Raw genomic sequence first — 25,373 nt, forward strand, 5'->3', positions numbered from 1 at the left:
GTGACAACTCAACCTTACGGTTGTTGACATGGTGGAAAATTTAGAATTTTCTGCTTGTCAAAAATCCATTTCAAAATCCACACCTGCCAGGTGGTATTAATTTCAATAGGAGTTATGAGGCAGAATCTGCCTGAATATCAAGCATGTATGTTTCCACTAGCTGGAAAAATCCGCTAGAGGACGAATCATCATCTGACTCCCATTGAAATGAATGAAGACGGGTTTCAGACTGAATTTGGAGCTGATTTTGAGGTGGAATTGATCTCAAATTCAGCGCCTAATTCCTCTGAGCGAACATACTTTAAGGACCAGTTCACACCTGCCTTCGGGTTTCCGCTTGGGGACCCCACAAACAGAAACCTATAGGCATAGAAAAGTGGTTACATGGGAAAACATACATACACTATATAATGGGATCTGTGTGGTTTCTGCACGAAACATGTGGGGAGAAAAGTCCTGCAAGCAGCACTTCTCTACATGATTCATGTGGAAATCGACCGGAAACCTCATGGACCCCATCATAGTCTATGGGGTCCATGTGTCTTCCCATGTATCCGCTTTTTCTATTTGTATAGCTTTCCATCCAAGTGAACTCTCCAATTAGAATCCCAAAAGCAGATGTGAACCGGGCCTTAGAGTTTGCTGCAATGTATCAGTGTCGCTTACAATGTATCATCCTGTAGTGCAGATTATTGAGGTTACAATAAACTGGATACAATTGTAGCACGTTCTTATTTAGTCAACAGCGAGCAGAGATCTTACAAATGGTGATGAATTGAAACCTGTATCTTTTATAAAGTTGCAAAACTTTTCAGTAATAAACTTGCTCAGAACCAGAAAACCCCTTTCACATACTTCACCCTTCAGATTCCTCTTTGGTAATCTAATCTAAGCTCCCGGTAACAGATGTGCTGGTTAGTAAATCCTTTCTAGTACAATTCAGTCGGCCCTATAGGATAGTGTATTGTGCCACCCTCTATACTAACCCCACTGTGCCAGCTGTCCTCAGCAGTGAAGGGCTTGCAGGATTGTGCCCACATGTGCTGCGCAGCATGCTGGGCGTTGCTGCTTGGTGGCTGGCTTGGACTTGTAGCTGCACTGGCTGAGCAGTTGGATTTAGTAGACAAGCGTCCTTTTGATAACACCGAATGCGGCCTCTCTTTTTTTTGTTAACAAGTCTCGCAGTCCTGTTGGCAGGCGCCATCCCCTTTTGCTTTCCCCGTAACTGCAGGACAAAATGAAATGCGATGGGTCGCAGCTATTTTACACATCTAATGTACCAGCTGCATGGACGCCTCAGCATGTTGCAAAACTAAACAGATAAAAGGGCTGCTGGGACTACAGATAGCCGTGTTTAACCCCTTTCTCACCAGCAAACTGCAACAGGAATGAATGGCTTGTTCTGTGCCCCCCCCTCCCCTTTCCTCTCTTTGCTTGTTCGGTAGACATGCACCAGATGACTCCCCTGGAAATGTTCTAGATTCATAATCTGTAGCCAAGCAAAAGAAATGTTGATGACTAGTCTCCGAAAGCTAAATATAGTCCAGCTCTTTCAGTTTCCTGTTCAATGAGCAATGGTTGAAAGCTTTGAAAAAAAGAAAAAAAAATTCCTTTTGATGTCAATGAAGTCTTCAGCATTTTTTTGAAACGCACAAAAAAAAAAAAAAAAAATCCTAGATGGATTAATTACTCCTCATTAGGCAGCGAGTCGGGGCACCTCTGAATGTGCGTCCTTCCCAACGCCAGGGCCATTGCCGGGATGAAATAGTCACCTTTTGTTACTTAATTCAGCCTTGTTAATAGAGCAGCGAGCGAGGTCCAGGAGCTGAGCCTTTGTGGCAAGTAAAGCCGTACCATAGCCCGCTCCTGGTGACCGCCACAATGACAACGTGCCGGGCGGCTCCAGTTAATATCAGACCGGACATAACTAGTCCCGCGTTGGGATCAATGCATTTAAAGGTAACCCCGACCTATAGCAGCAGCAGCAGCGTAATACGTAGCTTCTCCTATAGCCGCATTAATCACCTGCAGACGTTACTCCTGGAATCTGAAGGGTTAAATCCCATTAAATTTCCCTTTTATATAATAGTCTGCACAGTGAGACTGGGATTTAATGGTTTACACCCAAAGGTATTAAGAAACTGTATCCGGCTCGTATCTTCACGTCTGTGTCCTGCTGTTTTTGTGTTTTTTGTATTTTTGTTTTTTTTGTCCCCTCCTCCCCAACGCTCCAGTGTCTTGTCTGGATTTTGTGTTGTCAATGATTCAGTAATGTGCGCTAAATCGGTAGACGTTTAACTCTTTACAAGGAGGATACAAAGCAGTTTGTAGAAACTTGTATAGTCTTATGCATTATGGTTTATTTCCCACATTGCTTTCTATGTGCACAGAAGGGTCTAATAGAAATGCACAGCCCCAGGGAAGGCGCCCATGTCCGCAGAGTCGTCACAAAGGGTTAACATCAGTGCTAAGAGGCAGAATCAGTCTTGGTTGTTGCCTATGGAGCATTAATGTAATAGGCACCATATACTGGGGCAAATGTGATCTGAGAAATCCACAATGTATATTTTCACATATCCTGGACTGAATGCAGTGCGGAGACCGGGATTCCTTGTATGCTAGGGGGCGCTGCCTACCGTATATAATACAGAAAGTATAGCTGTGGCCCTGGCACCACATTCCCCTGTGTGCATGGGTCCTAATGCCCTGAGAGGAGGAGTATTATAGCTCCACACCCCCAGGCCCTGCACAACCATATATAAAGTTATCCTGGAGGGTTCCTCTAAATCTTGAAATTTCCAGAATTAGTAGCTCTCTTGTATTTTTTTCCATAGCGACCCAAAGAGATTGCACATTACACATCTACTGGACCAACAATACATATATATATCTTTAGCTGTGCATTTCTATCAGTCTCCTGTAAGGTTATGTTCACATCTAGCAGCTTTCTTGCAGAAACGTTTGCACCGGTCCAGTTCATCTGAATAGGGTTTGCAGTCCACGATGCACCTGCTGCCGAAGCAGACCCATTCACATGTATGGTGCCTAATTTCCGTTGTAGAAATGCCTGCAAGTAACCCGCCCTGTGTGAACATCCCCTTCATGGCGGTGTTCGTCCAGCTGCTTTCTATGTCCTTGGTAAATCGTTGTGTGTGGTGTTTAGTTATTTTTTGCTTTCGGCCAAACTTTTTAACACATTATTTGTATTGTATCCAGGTGACAAATATGGTAAGTGAACGGCCCAGCTCATGACCTGTGACTCCAGTTTGGCTTTTGCACAGTGTTTGGCTGTTTGCTTTGACTTGTGTTCCCAGCTTGTGCTGTTTTACCCCCACACTGGGTAGATATGAAGACCCCTGGGGGTGACCGGCCTATTCCCTGACCAGTCTGTAAGGCAGTGAATAGGGCTAATAGCATGAAGGCCTTGCCTGCATGTGTACAACCCGCCTGAGAGTCAGACCGCTAATGACTGCTATGACGTGTCCGCCATCATGTGCCAGTGTCCCAGCCACAGACGCCAGCCGCAGGGATTAGAGATAGCGTAGCACCGTCTGACACAAGAAAACACGCCAGTGCTAGGCCACAATATGGATAGACTATTATAGGGGTGACTCCGGCTATAGTGGAATTTTAATCCGGCATTCCTCTCTCTCCACGTAGCAGATCTGCAGATTTCATGAAAAGGAGACTTTATTCTGACCTCTGACTCCATGTTGCTTTCATGTTCACGTTCAAGGGGGAATGATGGCAAATCTATACAAATTGTCAGAACTAACTTATAATGTTATTATAGACAGGGCTCCCTCATCACAGCGCTTCTGTCCTGAACATCTCACAGTATAAATCTATGGAAATTGTACCAGGTCCTCAATCTCTAGTGCAAATTTGCATTTCTGCTAGTTGGGAGATGTTTGATGCCTCTTTCACATTCACCTATAGATGAATGCAAAGTCCTTTATATACAATACGGTGCTGCCATAGTGTCCCGGGCGCACCACATCCACTTGGATTGCCGATTTCCCATTACTATTGGCCGAGCGGTAACCTGCAAAACCGCGTGTCCGTAAGGATGAAACGCTGCAAGTCACTTTTATACATTGGCCTAGTTTAAGGATAGACCATCAGTTTTCAGTCTGGTGGGGTCTGACTCTTGGGACCGTCACAGACCAGCTGTTTTAGGTATACCTGAAGCCGTGACCCTTAGATCACACCGGTCCCTGCACTATTAACCATGAGTAGGAATCTTGACAGATGAAATATAGGGACCCAGTAAAAATCTAGTCCCGCAGTGACAGGTTCCTCAGTATGACCTCTAGCAGACGGACGGCACAAGCTTCAAGGTTTTTTCTGACTTATTGCACAAGGTTTAACTGGGGTCCAAAAGCAGCAAACCCTCTAATACAGGGATAGGGAACCTTTGGCTCTCCAGCTGCTGTGAAACTACAACTCCCATCATGCTCCATTCACTTCCATGGGAGTTCCAAGAACAGCAGAGCAAGTGTGCATGCTGGGAGTTGTAGTTTTGCAACAGCTGGAGAGCCGTACGTTCCCTACCCCTGCTCTAATATACGACCAGCCCCATGTCATGTGACCATCATAAACCCTGTGTAATGCTTTAGAAAACCCCTTTAATGGCTGGATTTTCTACACGGTCAGATGATGGGTAGTGACACTGACATTAGGGTCCGCGTAGCTGCATGCTGGCATCACAACACCCCCGTCCAGGCTTCTTATGTTTAATACTCACGCTTGTAGCTGCACAACCACCGACTGTCCGCCCAGAGTTCAATAACCGCATGCCAACTGTTATATTAAAGGATCAAACCGCCAAGGACAAAGCATTGCAACACATGGCAGCCATGTCCTCTGCTCAGATTGTGTCCGCCACCGCCATTCACAACAAGCTGGGATTACCAGGAATTCCTCGTCCGGCCTTTCCTACTGCACCCGGGGTAAGTGAGTACCAGTCAGTGGTCTGCCATAGGTGGCTTTCCATAGGGCATGCTGGGAGTTGTGCTGTCACAGCATCTTAAGAACGTCCACAACCTACCAGGATTCTAGTGTGAAACTCCTAAAATATTAGAGAACTGGTTATTATCAGAAAATATCTTTCATCTATTCATTTTATCAGAATATTTAACCATAAATTTGGAAATATTCTGGATTTATATGATCACTGCCGCCCAATGATGATGAAAATACGAGAGCTCTTCTTCAGTTTTTACTATCATAGGAATATTGTACTTGGCTTCTCATGATCTTTTCCCCTTCGGTTTCTTGTTTGTCACATTTTTCTGTGTGATCTCCATTTTCTTAATAAATTTTCTGCAGATTTTATGTTGAGCCAAAGTCGAGCATGGCTACATAAGGAATTGGAAATATATAGGAAGTTCTTATACTTTTCCCTTCTGCTCAATCTTCGCTTTGGCTCAAAAAACCGCAGCAAAATCTGCAACAAAAAAGCTGTTTCCGCAATGTGGGGCCTCAGTCTTAAAGGGGTTTCCAGGCTTACTGATTCATGACCTATCCTACTTGATGACCTTACCTTAGGCCGCAATGTACAGGAGAGATCTGCAGCCTCTACATAGAAAAACAAGCACAGCGCCATTCTTTTATATAGTGGCTGTACTTGGTATTGCAGCTCAGCCCCATTCACTTGAAGGCCATATGACTCATGAAAGTGATGTCACATGGTCTAAGAAGTGGAAGCAGCGCTCAGAGACTGGGTCTAGAGCTCCGTGGTGGTCACAACAAGTATCAGACACGCCAATGATCTTCAATTGCTATCCTATCCTAAGGAAAGTTCATAAATGAGCAAAGCCTGGAAAAACCATATAAAAATAATAAAGAAAATTGAACTTTGTAAACTATTTTGAGTTACAAAATCTCATAACATTTTGTGTCTGCAGCCAGTGTCTAAGTTATCGTATGTCAGAATAAACTTACTACTGTAACAAAGTGTAACAACGACGCGACCTTTCTTCTGAGTTCTCTTTCATTTATTTCCAGTACTGGCCAGGAATGCTTCAGACGGGGCAGCCGGGCTCTTCACAAGAGTAAGTCCATGGAATAGGGGTTAGACTAAGCTTTATGTCTCACACTTGTACACAACTGTGCAGATGTTTTACTGCAAAGTAATAAGTCTTTTAGAAATAAAGGGGTTAAGTTTTTTGTTTCAAATGGTTTATTGTAAAGTACATAGAATACATATAAGGTGGCAAACAGAACATGGTGGAGTCCATATACCAGTTCTGCTACATCGCCTGGGTCCATATACAAACAGCACAGTGGTGACAAAGGACCAAGGTCACAAAATATTGATATCACAGATGGAAATTATAACCACCATATTGATAGCAGTGGAGGTCATGTATACTCCTGTTCAGTCTCGTCCACATTAACCAACCAGAGACTGTGGGGATGATATTGTAAAGGGAGTCCTTTACAATATCATAACCCCTTTATCCCAGAAGTGATAAAGGGGTTGTCTAAAGTTAGGTTTTTCTATGGTGTAGCTGTAATGCCGCCATGAAAACTTCCTTTTTTCTGACTGCTCCATGTGAATGCCCCCTTAGGCTGGTCTTACAAGACCGTAGTGGTTTTTGCAGATCAGCAACACTAAATTTCACTCCCAAAAAGTCATTCCACAGACGTCCGTGTCCATCCGCACGCGCCCATAGAGTGGGACAGGCCGTGCCGTGATGTCAGTGACTTTGCAGACCTGCGGTATTCCGTGCGGATCTCGGTCATGGCACAGCACACAAGGATAAAATATCTGGTGGTGTAAGAGGCCGCACTGAATACAATGTATCTGCGTTTGAGAACCCTCAATTGCGGACTAAACTTACTGTCATGTAAGACTAGCCTTGGAGTCCAGTCCTGTAAGGAGCCATACAAATGACCAGGACCGATTTTTAATCCCCCTGCTAGTAAATAAGGTAGATCCCTATTGCAAGAGGAGACATTGAAAAGCATGAATGCACCAGATTATTGTGCAAAGTATAACGTGTTTACTGACAACAAATCTATAAACTGATATTAATATCTCTCGTTTCTTTTTAGCGTCAAGCCATTTGTTCAGCAAACCTATCCCATCCAGCCAGCAGTCACAGCGCCTCTTACAGGTGAGTCCTGCGCAGTACATCTCCAGCTCTGTGATCATAGGACGTCACTATTTGGGAATTTAAAGGAGTAAATGTGTAAAAAATCCAGGAGGCGGTGACTGATACTCTGCTGATTCACATACAAGAGATTATTTCTAATCCCGCTGACTGTAAACATGGCTTGTACCGAAGAGAATTCTTGATGAAATATTTTTCCTTTGAGTGTAGTCATTTCAAGAAAAGCTTAAATTCCTCCTGGTTTCCTCCGGGGACGCGGAGCACAGGTGTGTCTCCAAGAAAATGTAATTAAGCCGCTAGGGTAAAACATTATGCTGAAGGCAGAGACATGCCTGGCGCTCTCTCCTCCTCACAATGACTGGACGCTTTGATATCCAGGATAACATAACTATATTAGTGCAGTCCTGGCTGGAAGCATTAGAGGGAAGTCTGCTCAAAAATTACCTGTCTTTGAGCCAAAAACCATCTGCCTGGTCATCGCTGACCTGTATGCACGCTGTGCTGGAAAGTGAGGTCTCTTTATGGCGCCTTGTTCTAGGGGGGAGTCTATCCAGAACACAGGGTGCATGCTACAATGTATCTAAGGAGGGAAGAATGGGCTGCATTCATGTAAGATTGTATAGTTACAATATAAGTATACCATAAGGGACTGCAGGATGGATACAATAGATGTGTTGCAGAAATTTTTCGTCATCTCAGAACATCTAAATAGGTATGCATTGGTGACAAGGACTTGGATTTCTGCAATCTTGGCCCTGCAAACTTAAGCAAGGTGGTGGTTTAGCTGGAATCACAATCTTCATATAGCCCAGGGCTCATGCTAATCTTAATCCGTTCCAGCTGCAAAGTCCATCAGGTCTTCTCGTATATATACTTTTTCTATTGTTTCAGTGCATTTAAAAAAAAATAAAATAAAAATTAGGCCACTTGATAACAGGTCATGACAAGAACATGAACAGACTCCCTATGATTTAGGCTGATCCTGTATTTTACTCCTTCCCATTAACACACATAATGTTGTCTCCCCACATTGGCTCCTCTAGTGCCCGCTTGTACGAGAAGTGTTCCCAGTTTTTTGGCTGTGTACATCTCTTTCCTGCTGATGACTGGTATATATGTTTCCTTGTAGGGTTCGAGCCCACTGCACCCCCTGCCTCCTCAGTCCCTGCATGGCAAGGACGTTCCATCGGCACAACAAAGCTTCGATTGGTGGAATTCTCAGCATTTCAAGAACAGCAGCGGGACCCAGATGCAGTAAGTGGACGCCATGTGCCGTATAATTGGGGGGCCGTGTTTACCGCCACCAGTTATACTACAAGGGGGATTCACTGAATTAAACAAGAAAAAAAAAAAAAAGTTGGAAAGTAAATAAAGTAACTTTTTTTTAAATGATCTAATCCATGATCTTCTCTAACAAGGGAGTCTTAAGGGTCTTGTAACGTTAGTCCGTGTTCACATACTACCTGCTTTGTCTCTGTCCTGTTAGTCGGGGGTCATGCCGCCTATTTGACTCATTCTTCTTTTCTGAGAAGCCGGATTCCTGCGTGGGGAAAGCTGTGTGCAGGCACCTGTCTTTTTGGCAGGCTTGGCCGGCAGCTGCAGCGTGATCTAAGAGCTGTCTTTAGGTATGCTAGTGTAGATGGCATATAGAATATCTCATTCCAGGAGCATTCCTAGGAGTCCTGTCCATCATCTGCTGACACGTCTCTTCTTGTCATCGCAAAACCCTTTTTTTTTTTTTTTCTTTTAATATTCTAATGTGCGTCTCCAAAACTCATCCAGCCAGCATGGTAAACTACAGAAATGGAGAGTGTGTGGGATGTCCAGTCTATTTTATGTGCGGTTAAGTTTAATGTATATGCAGTGGTGTAACTAGGAATGGCGGGGCCCTGTGGTGAACTTTTAACATGCCCCCCCAACCGACACCGAAGACCTCGACCGACCCCCTCCTACGCATTCCTGCGCGCTCTATTATGCCCCATAGTGGTCCCTCCACACAGTATTATCCCCATAGTGGCCCCTGCACACAGTATTATCCCCTGTAGTGGCCCCTGCACACAGTATTATCCCCCGTAGTGGCCCCTGCACACAGTATTATCCCCCGTAGTGGCCCCTGCACACAGTATTATCCCCCGTAGTGGCCCCTGCACACAGTATTATGCCCCATAGTGGCCCCTGCACACAGTTTTATCCCCCGTAGTGGCCCCTGCACACAGTATTATCCCCCGTAGTGGCCCCTGCACACAGTATTATCCCCCGTAGTGGCCCCTGCACACAGTATTATCCCCCGTAGTGGCCCCTGCACACAGTATTATCCCCCATTGTGGCCCCTGCACACAGTATTATCCCCCATTGTGGCCCCTGCACACAGTATTATCCCCCATAGTGTCCCCTGCACACAGTATTATCCCCATAGTGGCCCCTGCACACAATATTATGCCCCACTGTGGACACCCATAAACAATTATTATCCTCTGGGGTCTTTTCAGACCCCAGAGTATAATAATCGGAGACCCAGGGGGAAAAAACCTTAACAAAAACTGTTACTCCCCTATCTCCCATTCCCTACGCTGTCGGCCTCCGCTGTAGTCCATCTTCAATGACGTCAGACGTCCCATGACCCGGGACACAGGCCGGGGTCATGAGACGTCAGACGACAAGGCTGAAGCCTGCCCGGATCGTGGAGAGGTACGTAACAGTGTTTTTTATGTTTCTTACCTCTCCCGGGCCACTGATCATTATATTCGGGGGTCCAAAAAGACCCCCGAATATAATGATAGCAGCGGTAGCGTCTGTCACTGGGCCCCTAATGTCCCGGGCCCTGTGGCAGCTGCCTCTGCTGCTACGGCGGTAGTTACGCCACTGTGTATACATACCCAACGTACCACAACATTTAACAAGATCCCTGGTAATGGTGGCTGTAAAGCAAAATGGTGCAAAGGCTCACCATAGCAGTTCTATTGTTCCATTGTAAAATCCCTCATCTCTATTGATATTGGGTTCCAGGCGCCATCATTAGTGTAGATCCTGGACAACCCCTAGAATACTGACCAGTGGCAAAAACACACAAAATAGAACAATATTCTAAAAGGAGATGGTGAGCTGCACGACGACGCCAATTGTCTAAGGGACCGTGCAAAAATATCATTTCCCACTATCATGGGAACATGTTCAGCGGCGTAACTGGAGGTACCATGTAAACCTACCAAGAAAACCTTCACCCTTCGGATTCATCTCATTTCTACATCATTAGTTTTACAAGTTGCACCATTTATATATTTTACAGAAATTAAAATTCCCTTTAAATGCTTATAAGTGGTTTCCCCAGTATTTTACCCCCTGCAGTAAATGTGCCCAGGTACAGGGCTCATGGTATATACTATAAATGGAGATACACTGTCGGCCAAACATGTCTGTATACTGGAGAGAGGGGAAGAAGACTCTGCCAGACCCCCCTTGGCATCAGTTTATTTCCTGCGGTAGCAAAGGATTGGGCATGTTGAAACCCAACATGCCCAGCCCTTCTCTGCCCTGACATTTACCTCCCGTCTTAGACACTTTTTCTTATGTATCGCCCTCCAGAGTGTCTCGGCCTGTCCTCTGTGCCCGCTGTCTTGTAGCCCTCGATGCCCTTGAACATTTGAGCGGGTGTCGTGCCTTGTTGGGTTCCTTGACAAGCTTTATATAACCCTGGGCTTAGTTTACACTTAATATTACATGACGGATCCGTATTTACTATTTTACTTCCAAAGCAGGTAATGTCATTATCTTCCTCCATCAGATGATGGTCGGTGTTTAATTTTAACCCTATGCCTGCCGCCTTTCTCTGCACAGTAATCCTGGTCCTCGGCCATCATGTAAAGTGAGCTGTCAGTACTCCTTCAGACAGTGGCCGGGGCGTGAGGCTGCAGCCCCCCATAGGGCCATAGTAGGACAAGTCTGCCTTTATATAACAACTATTTTAAATGGCCTGGACTCATGCTCAGCTATTTTGAGAGAGGTGGGATTAGTCACATGCAAGGCCGGGATATCTGACACTCCTTTACTTGCCTTGTCTGTCAGGGTCATGGATCTGTTGTGTCTCATCCTGGAATCGTATATTTATTAAATGCCTTCATGCCTCAGTGGGCAGCGCTCACGTCTCCCTTCTTTCTGGTGCTCGGCCTAGTCTCAGGACCTTCTATATAGGCAGCGGGGTTTCTACTACTGCCTAAAACTTGTATCGTAAAAATGCTTCCAGAAATGGAAGGGTTAAGAGTTTGTTTTTGTGAATAAAGAGTAAATCCCATTAATATTCGGTGTGACCTTTGCCCTTTCCCTTCCATCAGTTCTTCTCAGTACTTGCAGACAGCTGTTGGCAGTACTCAGCAGGGAGGTTGTTCCTGCCGCCATCTTGGAGAACTAAGCCCAGATCTTTTGTGGATGTAGGCTCGCTCCAGTCCGTCTGTCTCTTCATGTCATCCCAGACAGACTGGGTAATGATGAGATCAGGGCTATATCTGCGGGGGCCGTATCATCACTTCCAGGACTCTTCCTCCAGAGGGCAAAGGTCACACCAAAATTGATAGGATTTACTTTTTTTTTTCTTCAATCATTTCATAAACTATTAACCCTTCTATTTCTGAAAGCATTCTTGCTTTGCAACACTTTTTCCATGCATGCCTAAAATTTTTGCACAACGCTGTATGTTCCCATACACACATTACAATATACAGTGGGGCAAAAAAGTATTTAGTCAGTCACCAATAGTGCAAGTTCCACCACTTAAAAAGATGAGAGGCGTCTGTAATTTACATCATAGGTAGACCTCAACTATGAGAGACAAAATGAGAAAACAAATCCAGAAAATCACATTGTCTGATTTTGTAAGAATTTATTTGTAAATTATGGTGGAAAATAAGTATTTGGTCACCTACAAACAATCAAGATTTCTGGCTCTCAGACCTGTAACTTCTTCTTTAAGAGTCTCCTCTTTCGTCCACTCATTACCTGTAGTAATGGCACCAGTTTAAACTTATCGGTATAAAAAGACACCTGTGCACACCCTCAAACAGCCAGACTCCAAACTCCACTATGGTGAAGACCAAAGAGCTGTCAAAGGACACCAGAAACAAAATTGTAGCCCTGCACCAGGCTGGGAAGACTGAATCTGCAATAGGCAACCAGCTTGGATTGAAGAAATCAACTGTGGGAGCAATAATTAGAAAATGGAAGACATACAAGAACACTGATAATCTCCCTCGATCTGGGGCTCCACGCAAAATCTCACCCCGTGGGGTCAAAATGATCACAAGAACGGCGAGCAAAAATCCCAGAACCACGCGGGGGGCACCTAGTGAATGAACTGCAGAGAGCTGGGACCAATGTAACAAAGCCTACCATCAGTAACACACTACGCCGCCAGGGACTCAGATCCTGCAGTGCCAGACGTGTCCCACTGCTTAAGCCAGTACATGTCCGGGCCCGTCTGAAGTTTGCTAGAAAGCATTTGGATGAGCCAGAAGAGTATTGGGAGAATGTCCTATGGTCTGATGAAACCAAACTGGAACTGTTTGGTAGAAACACAACTTTACGTGTTTGGAGGAAAAAGAATACTGAGTTGCATCCATCAAACACCATACCTACTGTAAAGCATGGGGGTGGAAACATCATGCTTTGGGGCTGTTTCTCTGCAAAGGGGCCAGGACGACTGATCCGGGTACATGAAAGAATGAATGGGGCCATGTATCGTGAGATTTTGAGTGCAAACCTCCTTCCATCAGCAAGGGCATTGAAGATGAAACGTGGCTGGGTCTTTCAACATGACAATGATCCAAAGCACACCGCCAGGGCAACGAAGGAGTGGCTTTGTAAGAAGCATTTCAAGGTCCTGGAGTGGCCTAGCCAGTCTCCAGATCTCAACCCTATAGAAAATCTTTGGAGGGAGTTGAAAGTCCGTGTTGCCAAGCGACAGCCCCAAAACATCACTGCTCTAGAGGAGATCTGCATGGAGGAATGGGCCAACATACCAACAACAGTGTGTGCCAACCTTGTGAAGACTTACAGAAAACGTTTGACCTCTGTCATTGCCAACAAAGGATATATAACAAAGTATTGAGATGAAATTTTGTTACTGACCAAATACTTATTTTCCACCATAATTTGCAAATAAATTCTTACAAAATCAGACAATGTGATTTTCTGGATTTGTTTTCTCATTTTGTCTCTCATAGTTGAGGTCTACCTATGGTGTAAATTACAGACGCCTCATCTTTTTAAGTGGTGGAACTTGCACTATTGGTGACTGACTAAATACTTTTTTGCCCCACTGTAAGTACCAATCTTGCATAAAGATTTGGAGAGAACAAAAATACTGGAAATAGTCAGCAAGTTGCACGCCAGCAACCCAGATTACCTGACTTGATGTCAAGAAGTGTATTTGTAGAACTATGCACAGTAGCCCCGCACTCCGCATGGTAGCCCCATGCTCCACATAGTAGGCATGTGCTCCACGCGGTACATACAGGCTCTCCTGGTAATGATGTTGCAGTCTTTTGCTTCCATGTATCATTACATATGACATACTCACATGTATGGGCTCTGACAGTCTGTCACTCCATGCTGCACATATTGTCTTACTGGCCTCTGCAGCTGCTGACTGACATTGAGCATTACTTAAGCTTGCTGTCAACATTGACTTTCACACATTTTCCGGTCATCCAGCCGTTCCCACTGACGCCCCCATAGCCTGTAGAGTACAACAACACTTATTGTATACTCTGCTAAAATGGGAATTTACGTATGTATTCACACTGTAGCACTTGTCATAATAGGAAGATAGAAACACATGATGGGATTTGCTTAAATTTGCCAGAATTTTAGCTTAAATAATAGGTGATGTTACATCTTATCTACTCCCCTGTAAACAATGACGGTCACAGAGCAAACCTAGAATATTCTCTCATAGAAGTCAATAGGGTCTGCTCCAGACCACTCTGTCTACGGCCAGTAGTCCATTTCTGCAAAATAGAAAGTCACAAACTTAGGCTTAGTGGCAGGAGTTGGAATTGCAAGTTGTTGTTTTTTTTTGTTTTTTTTAACACAGATAACATAAAAATTTAAAAACATCACCAAAATTCTTAAAAAAATATGTTTAATAGAAAAATGTGATTTGAAGCACAGGTAATTTCTTAGGTGACCGGTTCCCATTTGGTGAATACTCAGTTATTGGCGACTTTCTTGTGAAAAACCACATAACTGGTGGTGGATGGAAGGAACTTATGGAATACAGGCTTGTCAATGGTAGCTATATAAATCTGTATACAGTGAGCTCCCCCTAGTGGAGGCAGGCTGTCAGATTTATTACTTCATCCTATGGCTGTGCAGGGGATTTGGAGTTTTGTATCAGAAAAACAACTAAGACCACTCCAATATGAAATGGGGAACAGAATTTGCAATCATTTATATAAAATCCATTTCTGGTTGGACACGCGTCTTCTGTCCTATACGGAGTATTTATCAGTCGCCATTACTTAGACGTCTCCTGTATTGGGCCTTATGTTGTTGTTGGTTTCAGGCTTAGTATACACAGAGGAGCCATGGATTTCCTAGTGAAAGATCATATTAAGCAAGTCCAATTGATTTTTGCTATATAACAGGAGCAGCAGATGGAGGAGGAGCTGTGAAAATGGCTCATTTAGGGTCTCAGTCATGCCTCTAACCCGGCTCCGCACTGCAGCTAATCCATAAACCACAAGGATTTGTACTGGATTCCTGGGAATTGTCCGCAGGGCGCAGCTTCACCATGGATCTCCGTGTACTGGAGTTAATGTGTTAATGGTAAAATCACCCTGGGTGTAAGAGCGGCCGTGCAGTGGGGTACATGGGAGAAGTCACTCTTATCTGCACACAGTATTTACTACTAAAAACCAGAGACTCATGTGTATCCTGTTTATTTTATGTTCCTCCCCCGCCCCCACCACAGCAGCTTTCCCTCTTTTGTACCCCCATACACTCTCCTGCCACTTTGTACCAAATAAAAAATTTAAAATCTCCTTATTTCCCACGACAAACAGTCGGTTCTTCTTCCTGTTATCTGTGGTCTTGGGTCAGGCTGTGTCATGGCAGTGACCCTCATCGTCCTGCCGGTCCCCGACCTTCTCTCTGGGCTCCCAACCTACCTAAAGCTGCCTGTGGTTTACCGGAGTAAGTGGAGGCCGGAGGGCAATGTCAGCTGGACCCGCACCCTAAAGAAGCAGATACAGTTGATATCTATACTGGCCATCAACAGGGCCGCCTTCCCTCTGGTTTCTTGGTTGTTACACCTCTGGAGAGATGACTGCTAAGAAGTGATTTCTACAGAGCAGGGAGTGTCAGCCTGATGTAGGCAGCAATAAGTCAGGATCTAGATAGTGGCATGGCAAATGTTTAAAAGGAAACTGGAAATCCCAGGGGGGACTTCGGGTGGGGTAAAATATCCGTGATACTCGCCTCCCCTCACATCTCCTGTTCTACTGCCGCCATTGGCCAGGCCTGAAGTGACCTCTGCGGCCAATCATTGACCTTACCATGTTGAGTACTGAGATGTCACAAGTAGAGATGAGCGAGTACTGTTCGTATCAGCTGATCCGAACAGCACGCTCCATAGAAATGAATGGATGCACCTGCTACTTCCGCTTTGACGGCGGCCGGCCACTTAACCCCCCGCGTGCCGGCTACGTCCATTCATTTCTATGCGAGCGTGCTGTTCGGATTGGCTGATCCGAACAGTACTCGCTCATCTGTAGTCACAAGTACCTGACGTGTTATTCTAGGACTGTCCCGGCGTAATCTGGTGCTTTTATCCATTCTGTAACGTTGTGATGTGTAATAACTGGCACGGCAGTGCTGCGGCCTCTGACAACTCCTCTTATCTCTTACAGTACAACAAACACCTCTTTGTGCACATTGGACAAGCCAATCACTCGTACAGCGACCCTCTGCTCGAACCCGTAGACATCCGCCAAATTTATGACAAGTTTCCAGAAAAGAAAGGGGGCTTAAAGGAACTCTTTGGAAAAGGGCCACAAAATGCATTTTTCTTAGTAAAATTCTGGGTAAGTTGATCGCTCTCTCTATTTTTATTTTCCTATGTAAGATGTGTGTGCATTTACACCAGATTGTCATGTGTCACACGGAGTTCTATGTACAGGAGGTTATTCTTCTTAAAGAGATTTAAAGGGGTTTCCTGTATTTGTATATTGATGCTTTATACTTAGGACAGGTCATAATCAATTTATGGTCAGTGGAAGGAAGGGGGGGGGTCTGATACCTGGGACCCCCACTGATCAGCATTGGGGTGATACTATGAATACAAAGCACAATACCATACATATCCTAGTGGTCCCTGATTATGTCAGTATGTGTCTGGTTGGGGTCCGATGGTGGGACCCCTATTGTTCATGAATGCAAAAGTCCCACTAGGGTCAGTGAAAGGAAAAATATGCTGCAAAAACGGAAGATTTCAGCTGTTTCTAATGTAATAAGTGCAGCTAGATGAAACCATACAAGGGAATGAAGTGTGAACAGACATGGAGGGATCCGTTAGACCCCCCTCTGATCGCATGAATGATGGGTGTGACTGCAACCCCTTCTGAAGTTTTATTAGGCTGTGGTCCATGCACTAACATGGTCTAACATGGCAAATGAATGTAGCTTATCCGCAATGGCTTCTTTCTTGTGGTCAGTGGGGATCTCTGTGTGGACCCTCTGATCAGACATTGATGGTATAGTCTAGAAGGGGTAGGGAACTTTAGGCTCTCCAGCTGCTGTGAAACTACAACTCCCAACATGCTCCATTCACTTCCATGGGAGTTCTAAGAACAGTAGAGCAAATATGCATGCTGGGAGTTGTAGTCTTACAACAGCTGGAGATCCGTACGCTCCCTACCCCTGGTCTAGAATGTTTAAGATCATCCAGGCCCCTATATAGCGACCACTCATATGTATGTATTGCTTCACTCAGTCTGCACATTTGCTTTTTGGATTTTGCAATGTCTGCAAGTCACAGTTTGCAAATTGTGTAGCAAATCCTAAAATGGTTTCGAGATTTTCTAATCCGATCTAACTTTTAGGCAGACTGAAAATCCACTAGATTTATCACCGTGGCCAGTACTAGATGATAAATCTGATGTATTTTCAGACTGTCTTAAAGCTGTCCATACACATAAGATATCTTATCTGTAGACCTTTGGCAGATCCTGGTAAAATGAGGTGAAGTTTGCCAAGAATCTGATGTCTCTGGTGGTCATACACATAAGACATTTATCTGCAGATCATTGACAGATTCAGCTAAAATTGGTTGTCCAGGACCTGCAGGCCAGCCCTATTGGATCAGTCAAGGTCCAACACTTGGACACCGGTTTAATCACATTCACTGCCGAATGCAGCTCCGCTCCTGTATAAGTGAATAGCAGTGGAGCTGTGGTTCCAGGCGTTACGGCTATAGTGTACTGACTGGACGCTGTAGCGTCCGTGCTTGTTATCGCAGTCCCATTCCTATTCACTTGAATAGCAAAAGGCCTGCTTCCACCCATGTATGTAGTATATGGCTTCTGGTGGTGAAAAAGCTGATCAGGATGGGGTCTGGGTGTCGGATCCTGATCCATCTGATGCGGATGACCAATCCTGCTTCCCTAAAAATATGTAATGGAAAACCGCACTATGCAGACTGCACGATTGATACTTTGCCGTACATTGACATATTCAGTATTGATCCTTGCTCAATATCCCCATTGTTCTTGTTTATGCTGGAACAAATTGACGATTGCACGCTACGCTTCCAGTATGGCTGCTCATTGATCAAGTTGCCAGAAAACCTATGTGCCGTAAGCGGAGCGAATACTACTCATCTAGTGAAGCCGCATCAAAGGGATATTGTAGGGAGCTGTAAAACACGACAGTCATTTGCCATTGTAGAGGCTTCTTCACACACGCGGGCTATTCCTTGTGGTTCGCTGTCCTCTTGTGGAGTCTTTGCTTCATCGCCGCGGCGTGACTACAGTGTGTAATAGAGAGGCTATACGTATATGTAGGATCAGGGCCTGTACTGGAGGCCACGTAATAGAAAAGAAGCCAAACACATCAAATGCAACAACTTGTGCCGGTCTCCAGCAGCTGACACCCCGTAGTAATAGATTTGGGGGTAAGCACCTGATCTGAAGACAATGGCGCAGGGTTCAGTATCGGATAGAGTGGCGCGCCTTTGTTTTGCAGAAATTTGCATTGCAAACGGGGCAGCTTGTGCGAGCGCGGCCTCTTGTAATCAGAACAAGGCCAGGACATTCTTTTGATGTCGTAGCGCCTATTTATGAAACGGGATTTAGACAAGGAGCCGCTTCCATTGATGATTGCTTGTGATGGACGCCGGGCTTAGAGGGAAAGGGATACAGGGCAACGCTGAGAGCTTTATGAGAGGGGGGGTACATATACAATTCTGGGAATATAGGGGGGGGGGGGGGGAAGAATATATAACCTTTTTGTGAAAGACGCCTCAGGTGCATTATTATTATAGGAACAAAGGAGTAATCAGATTGGTAGACGGGAGCGAGTGTGGTAAGTGGCCATCGCTCCAAAACAGCCGAAGGAACGTCGGATCTGCTTCATGTAGAATTTTAATCAGCCATAATTAAAGGAGGCCAAGAAAGAAGAAAAAAAAAAGTACTTGGCTAGTAAATAAGCCACCACTGTAGCCACAAGGCTCCCAAGCTAGAGATTGGCAGGGAGCACGGGAACCTAGATGCCAGGGGTGCTGGGATTTAAAGGGTTTCCAGGCTTCATAATGGAGGACCAGTCATTAGAATCTCTGGGGGTCACGCACCCCGACCCCTGATCAGCTGTTTTGGTGAGCGGTGCTAGAATGGGACTGAGTTGCGAAAAGGCCACGTGACTGATGCTTTTCACGTTAATTGAAATGTATTATGGAGTAGGAGCTCTGCTAGTGCTTCATATAACCGATCCATGGGGGGGGGGGGAAGGGGTGTCTCTGATGGGATAGGTCATCCATCAGTACAGTCTGGTAACCCCTATAATATAAGTATTGGGGGGGGGGGGGTATAGCATTTTCTGCCTAGTAACAAATCATTGTAATTTTTACTAGTTATTTACTTGATTCTTGCACATTTGCTAGGCCTGGTCTATAAGGCACAAATTTTTTTTTTTTTTTAATTGATTTTTAAAATTGAGGCTGGCGATGACTTACAGAGGAGGGGACATTGGTCCTGCCAAATCTGATGTATATGTATACTAGTTATATACTGGGCTGTGCACATTTCCTCCAGGCGCACAGCCCAGTACAGGGTGAGCCATGTCATATGATGTGTGACCTGGGCCACTGAGCAGAAAACCATTGTTACTATTAATCCCATTTTACAGTCTAAATTTCAGGTGCATGCTGCCACCACTAGGGAGCGCTCTATATTCTGATGTGTGTTTTTTTTTCAATGCAATCACCTGAAGATGTGTTTTCTTACCTAGGTTAGTTATATAGTGATGCTAATAGTATTCCCTACAGGTTCTAGATCTTTATGAACTCTGTATTTTTTAAAAATAAAAAAAGAACATGTTGGCGCCCCTTTAAGTGTCTGAGAAGAGCGGAGAAGTTGATTGCCGGCAGAGTAACTTGTGCGGGGCCTGTTATGTCCTGTTTCTCTGTTAGAACAGTCATTATCACCCGATTCTTCCCCGCTCGGCGACACTCTACAGGTTACCAGATGTGTGTTTTCTTAGCACCATAGGCAGCCCCATCAATCAATATGTCTTAAGCATGGAAGAATCTGACACATTTTAAATGGTGTTCCATTTCTCTCTGTATAAATTGGCCATCACCAATCCCCGCGTAAAGTGTCTTAGTATCAAAAGAAATGGGAGATGTGCCTTCCTGCAATTACCCGGTAATCACAGAGAAGAGTAATTGGGCCATAGGTGAGACGTGCAGCCTCGAGCCTCACCGGCCCCGCGCCTTCTGCATCACATTCATACACTCCCTGCCTCTCCGCACAGCATGCAAAAGCCCACAAACTACTTACAGGCAACGCCATGGATTGCAGCCCAGTTACGCTTTTGTGTCTGGGAGGAGAAGAAGAAAGATTTGTCTCCGAGGGAAAGAAACGACCTATACACACAAATATACAGACGGTATATAGGTATTGTATCGGTGGGATATATGAGCGTAGTCTATACGACATTATGTCATGGAGATTTTCTTTTTAATTTGTTTTCCTCATTGCTTAGATTGGAAACGCATCTGTTGTAACGAACATATGGCAACTTTTTTTTTTTTTAATAATTTATTAAAACTAGATGGCGAAATCAATTTTTATTTTTATTTTTTTAATTTTCTGGTTGTAGATTTATTTTTTTCAAATTCTAATTTGTGTCCATGAGTATGGGGCGGCCATCTTGCCTGAGCTTCTCCTCTGCTCTGGTAACAGCATTTAGTGATCTGCTTTACAGCACAGCCATGGCTGTAGGCAACTCATTGAGGTCTATGGGAGAGCTTTGTAGACAAGCCCAGTGCCCGGAGTTGGGAGAGATGAGCTGTGACATCCTCTATTGTCAGTAGTGGTGTTAGCTATAGGGGTGTTCTCTTCTATTGTAATGCTGTCTGTGATGGGAATGAGGTGACTGCCACAAAAATAAAATTGACAGAATTAGTGAGTGCCAGTCTATTAGGCTTAGTGGCCACAGTGAAAATTACAAAAATATCTAGTTCCAATAGAACCTATTGTTCCCATTCAGAACAATAGGTGCTTATTTGCTCAATTTACGTAAAGATGCTATTGAGGTCACTTAAAGAACCTTTCTCACCTCTCCGTAGCCTTGAATATCCCCTCCAATGATTCTGGCACAGCTGGATTTTTTTCCTTAGCCCCCACCGTTCCTGAGCAGTCAGTGCAGCTAGTTTTGTTGCTGACATAACTATATTCCCTAATGTCAGGGGATTGGTATCATGGAGATGTGACTCATTGAGCTCCCATTGGCTCAGTAACACCCCCTTGCCGAATAATTTTGTAATATTTATAATCCAGTAATTGATTCCTATGACGGTAACTATGTAACAAACTCTGTATCTAATGCTACAATATTATTCATTATATTCTAGTCAGTGGCTCTTTGTGAATGAGGAGCTTTACCTCGTGTCTGACCGTGGTTGTCGTTTATGATAGTCAGTCGGGCTGTGTAGATACATTTTAGGTCATTGTGATCCGTAGCAGTCTCTGTATACGCAGTACATGCTGTATTCTAATGCACCTGCTTCCTTGTAAAGACCTTCAGCGCCCCCTGCTGGACAGAGTTGAGGAATACTATTTTTTGTGACCTATAGAGAGGTTGTGCTTGATGTAGTGCTGGCTGCTGTGGATTTTACTTACATAATAATAATAAAATTTTTTATTTATATAGCGCCAACATATTCCGCAGCGCTGTTCAATTTGTACGGTTCAAATACAGACAGAAAGATACATTACAAAGAAATAGTCACTTCACACACTGAGACTGAGGGCCCTGCTGACAAGGGCTTACAATCTATTAATTATCGCTTGTTACTTGGGGGTAAATCTGCAAAACTGCCCGGCCGGAACCAGGATAACATATAATAATGTGTGAACACGGTTTAGGTGCAATTTTTGAAACCAGTATCAGAACTGGATTAAGTGAGGATATATAAGAAAGATTTACCATGTTTTTATGTTGTTTATGTTCATGTGGCGGAAACGCGGTAGGGAAAAAACGCTGCGTTTACAGTCCCTGCAAAGTAAATCCCATCCACATATAGTGGGAAAATACCCACAACAAAAATGCTGCAATCTCCGAAAATATTTCATTTTTAGAAATCGCGGTATGTCAATTATAACTGCAGAAATGCCGATGGGTTTCCCTATAATTAAAGCAGCAAGTCCCCAGAGATAAACGCTGCAAACTGTGAAAGTGCTGCAGGAAAAAAAAAAAAACAGGATGAGTTTCCGCTGCAGTTTTTCCTGCAGCACTTTTTGGCAGCGCCTGCAGCCTTAGTCTGAGGCCCCACGATGCGGAAATGCAGCTTTTTTTGTTGCAGATTTTTAAGCCAAAGCCAAGAATGGCTACAGATGGAATGGGAAGTATATAGGATGTTCTTAAACATCTACCTTCTGCTGAATCCACTCCTGGCTTTGGCTAAAAAAACCGCAACAAAATCTGCAACAAAAAAAGCTGCGTCTCTACAATGTGGGGCCTTAGCCTTAACCCCTTAAGGACACAGCCCAAAAGTATGTTAAGGACCAGGCCTGTTTTTCAAAATTGACATGTGTCACTTTAAATGGCAATAACTTTGAGACGCTTTAACTTACACAAGTGATTTTGAGAATGTTTTCTCGTAACACATTATACTTACACTAAAAAAATAGGAAATTTGATGGAAATTTGGAAAAAATTGCAATTTTCAAAATGTGATATTCTCTGCTTTTCAGGCAGATAACCATACCACCCAAATACATTAATAAATATTATCTCCCATATCCCTGCTTTATATCGGCATCATCTTTTGATTGCATTTTAATTTATCTTGAACGTTACAAGGCTTACAAGTGTAACAGCGATTTTCCAGATTTACAAGAAATGTAACTGTTTGTTTTTTGTTTGTTTGTTTTACACACTTTATTATTTATTTTTTTTTTAAAAACTTTACATTTGTGCTGTAAGCACACTAGAACCTGCGATCAGAGAGGATCACTGGTTCTATACTAACTATAGACTTGCAATACACGTGTATTGCAGTCTATAGAGGAAGCTAGCTATGCAGATGCATAGACTAGCTTCCACTCGTCCTGGCATCCAAGGGGTTAACCCTCCCCCCATCGGAGATCACTCCGATGGGGGGAGGGATTAAGGAGCAGCGTTTAGCTGTAAATTACAGCTCACACAGACTCCTGATGCTGCCGGCAGACTGCTTTATAGCCCGGCCAAACCCCTAGGGTGCCATGATCACTATGGATCATGGCACCTTAAGGGTTAAACAGGGGGGGGGGTGGTGTCAGTGCAATCACCGTCCCTGCTGTCAGATACAGCCGGCCTCCCGTGGAGATCGCACGGGCTCTGCTTCTGAGCCCGTGCAATCTCAATCACGTACAGGTACGTGGGAATGCGGGAACTAACCACATTCCCTGACGTACAGGTACGTGATTTAGCGTTAAGGGGTTAAAGAGGTTTCTAGGACATATAAATTGATGACTTATCCTTAGGGTAGGTTGTCAAATGAAGATCTGTGGGAATCCAACACCAGGAACCCCTGTGGATCAGCAGTTCAGAGTGGCAGCTCAGTCCCATTCAAGTGAATGAGCCGAGCTGTGATATTGAGGACAGCCAATATACAATGTATGGCGCTATATTTAGTACTGAAGAGGCCGCAGTACTTGCCTCACCTGGTGTCTGAGCCCTACCGAATCATAAATCCTGGGAAATCCCTTTAATCCACTTCTTCTTTTGGGTCAAAAAAACTGCACAACAACCTGCCTGTGTGACCCAGCCTCAGCCCAACTATTGTGGTGTGCGTTGCTCCTGATAGTAGTGACGCAGCGGACGTGTCCTAAATTAACCCTTCCTTCCTAGAATTAGTAATAACCTATTAGTTCCGGCGCCGCTCGGCGTTTGTTCTGTAATTCTCATTTGACTAATTGGGGTTTCTGTGGTTTTGACAGCTCCCGTTAGTAATTCTGTATATTATTATTATTATTATACTGGTGGTCTTATGGAGAGTCCTTGCTGTATACACCAGTAGGTGTCACGTATAGGAGATCACACATTCACTGTATATGCTACAACATCTCTCTCACGTCTGTCATCCTAGAAGTCTCAGTCTAGATTCTTGCTTTATTCCCAGGCTGACCTTAACTGCAATATCCAGGATGATGCCGGGGCGTTTTATGGAGTTACCAGTCAGTATGAAAGCTCCGAGAACATGACCATCACGTGTTCTACAAAAGTCTGTTCATTCGGGAAACAAGTGGTGGAAAAAGTGGAGGTGAGAGCGAGGGTCCGACGTCTGTCAGATCCAATGTAATAAACTGTACTATAATATCAGATGTCAGTATCTCATCTGTGGTAAAATGGCTGGGCCTGCCCCTTCTCATGTCATGGTATGACTTACACCACCAGGTGGGGGCAGTAGTGAGCACTATCAGCATTCAGCAGTTGTAAAATAAACTATAGTAAGAAGTATATTGTCCCCATGGAACAGAGTATAGAGGCGGGCTAGGAAGCCATCTCTGCATATATAGTCCAAACTAGTACAGGACCTCTCACTATTTTATTATGTGAACCCCGCTTCTATGGTACGTCTGTATTCAGTGTATTACACCAGCAGTATCGTCCTGTTAGTACCACTATGGAGTTCTCCTACTATCAGACAGACATAGGAGCCATCACTAGAACCCCCAGGCTTGTACACCAACCCCCTGGCACCCTGCGGTTCAGGTGCTAAGTGACTGGCATCTGAGGGGTTAAATAGATCCTATTTCCCTGTCCTATTGCTGTGCACATCCGCCCTACATGTATGTCATATGTGACTATGGAACTGTAAGCGTAAAACTATGCAAACCTTACAACGTGTCGCTTCTCCTCTGCAGACGGAATACGCAAGGTTTGAGAATGGTCGATTTGTGTATAGGATAAACCGCTCTCCGATGTGTGAATATATGATTAACTTTATCCACAAACTGAAGCACTTACCGGAGAAGTACATGATGAATAGCGTATTGGAAAACTTCACTATATTGTTGGTATGTATGATCTTTATACAGATGCGGACATTGTCTAGTACTACGGAGATAGAAGCGGGTGCAGCATAGGCAAGTTGTAAGCGGCTGACACTTCTCACACACAGCCACTAGAGGGCAAAATAATATTTAATGTAATCAGTGCAGTCCAGTTTGTCAGACTGTGGTGTATCTATAGGGGAGCAGACCCATAGGCTCATGCTGTACTATTTAAGAGAGGGATGGTGAGTGTGCGCGTGTATATGTGTGTGTGTGTATATGTATATATATATTCTGATTCACCATTTATACTACTGTAAGTAGCAGATCAGATTAATGCTAGTATAACACTAGGGTTTGACTCTGTTGCGCAAGTCTGCATGGGGACCCAAAAAGAGAGTCTGTCAGCTAAATAAGCAGATACCCATGGATCCCATAGACTCCATCACACATACCTATAAAGGGATTCTATCATTAAAATCACATTTTTTTTCTCTATAACACGTAG

General features: G+C 44.3%; 1 protein-coding gene across 4 annotated transcripts in view; it reads left to right on the forward strand.

The window, feature by feature from the left end:
• Positions 1-25,373, forward strand: part of TEAD1 (TEA domain transcription factor 1) — a 127,515-nt gene that overhangs the window by 93,064 nt on the left and 9,078 nt on the right. For 2 of the 4 annotated variants that reach the window (XM_075281308.1, XM_075281310.1), the window contains 8 exons: positions 3,217-3,228; positions 4,818-4,952; positions 6,010-6,056; positions 7,063-7,124; positions 8,251-8,375; positions 16,022-16,195; positions 23,992-24,132; positions 24,737-24,889. In XM_075281308.1, the coding sequence (XP_075137409.1) occupies positions 3,217-3,228; positions 4,818-4,952; positions 6,010-6,056; positions 7,063-7,124; positions 8,251-8,375; positions 16,022-16,195; positions 23,992-24,132; positions 24,737-24,889 (849 nt within the window). The remainder of the gene's footprint in view (positions 1-3,216; positions 3,229-4,817; positions 4,953-6,009; positions 6,057-7,062; positions 7,125-8,250; positions 8,376-16,021; positions 16,196-23,991; positions 24,133-24,736; positions 24,890-25,373) is intronic. The other 2 variants (XM_075281309.1, XM_075281311.1) reach the window with 1 other exon arrangement.

This window comes from Leptodactylus fuscus, chromosome 7, assembly GCF_031893055.1.
Source record: "Leptodactylus fuscus isolate aLepFus1 chromosome 7, aLepFus1.hap2, whole genome shotgun sequence".
NCBI classification, from domain to species: Eukaryota; Metazoa; Chordata; class Amphibia; order Anura; family Leptodactylidae; genus Leptodactylus; species Leptodactylus fuscus.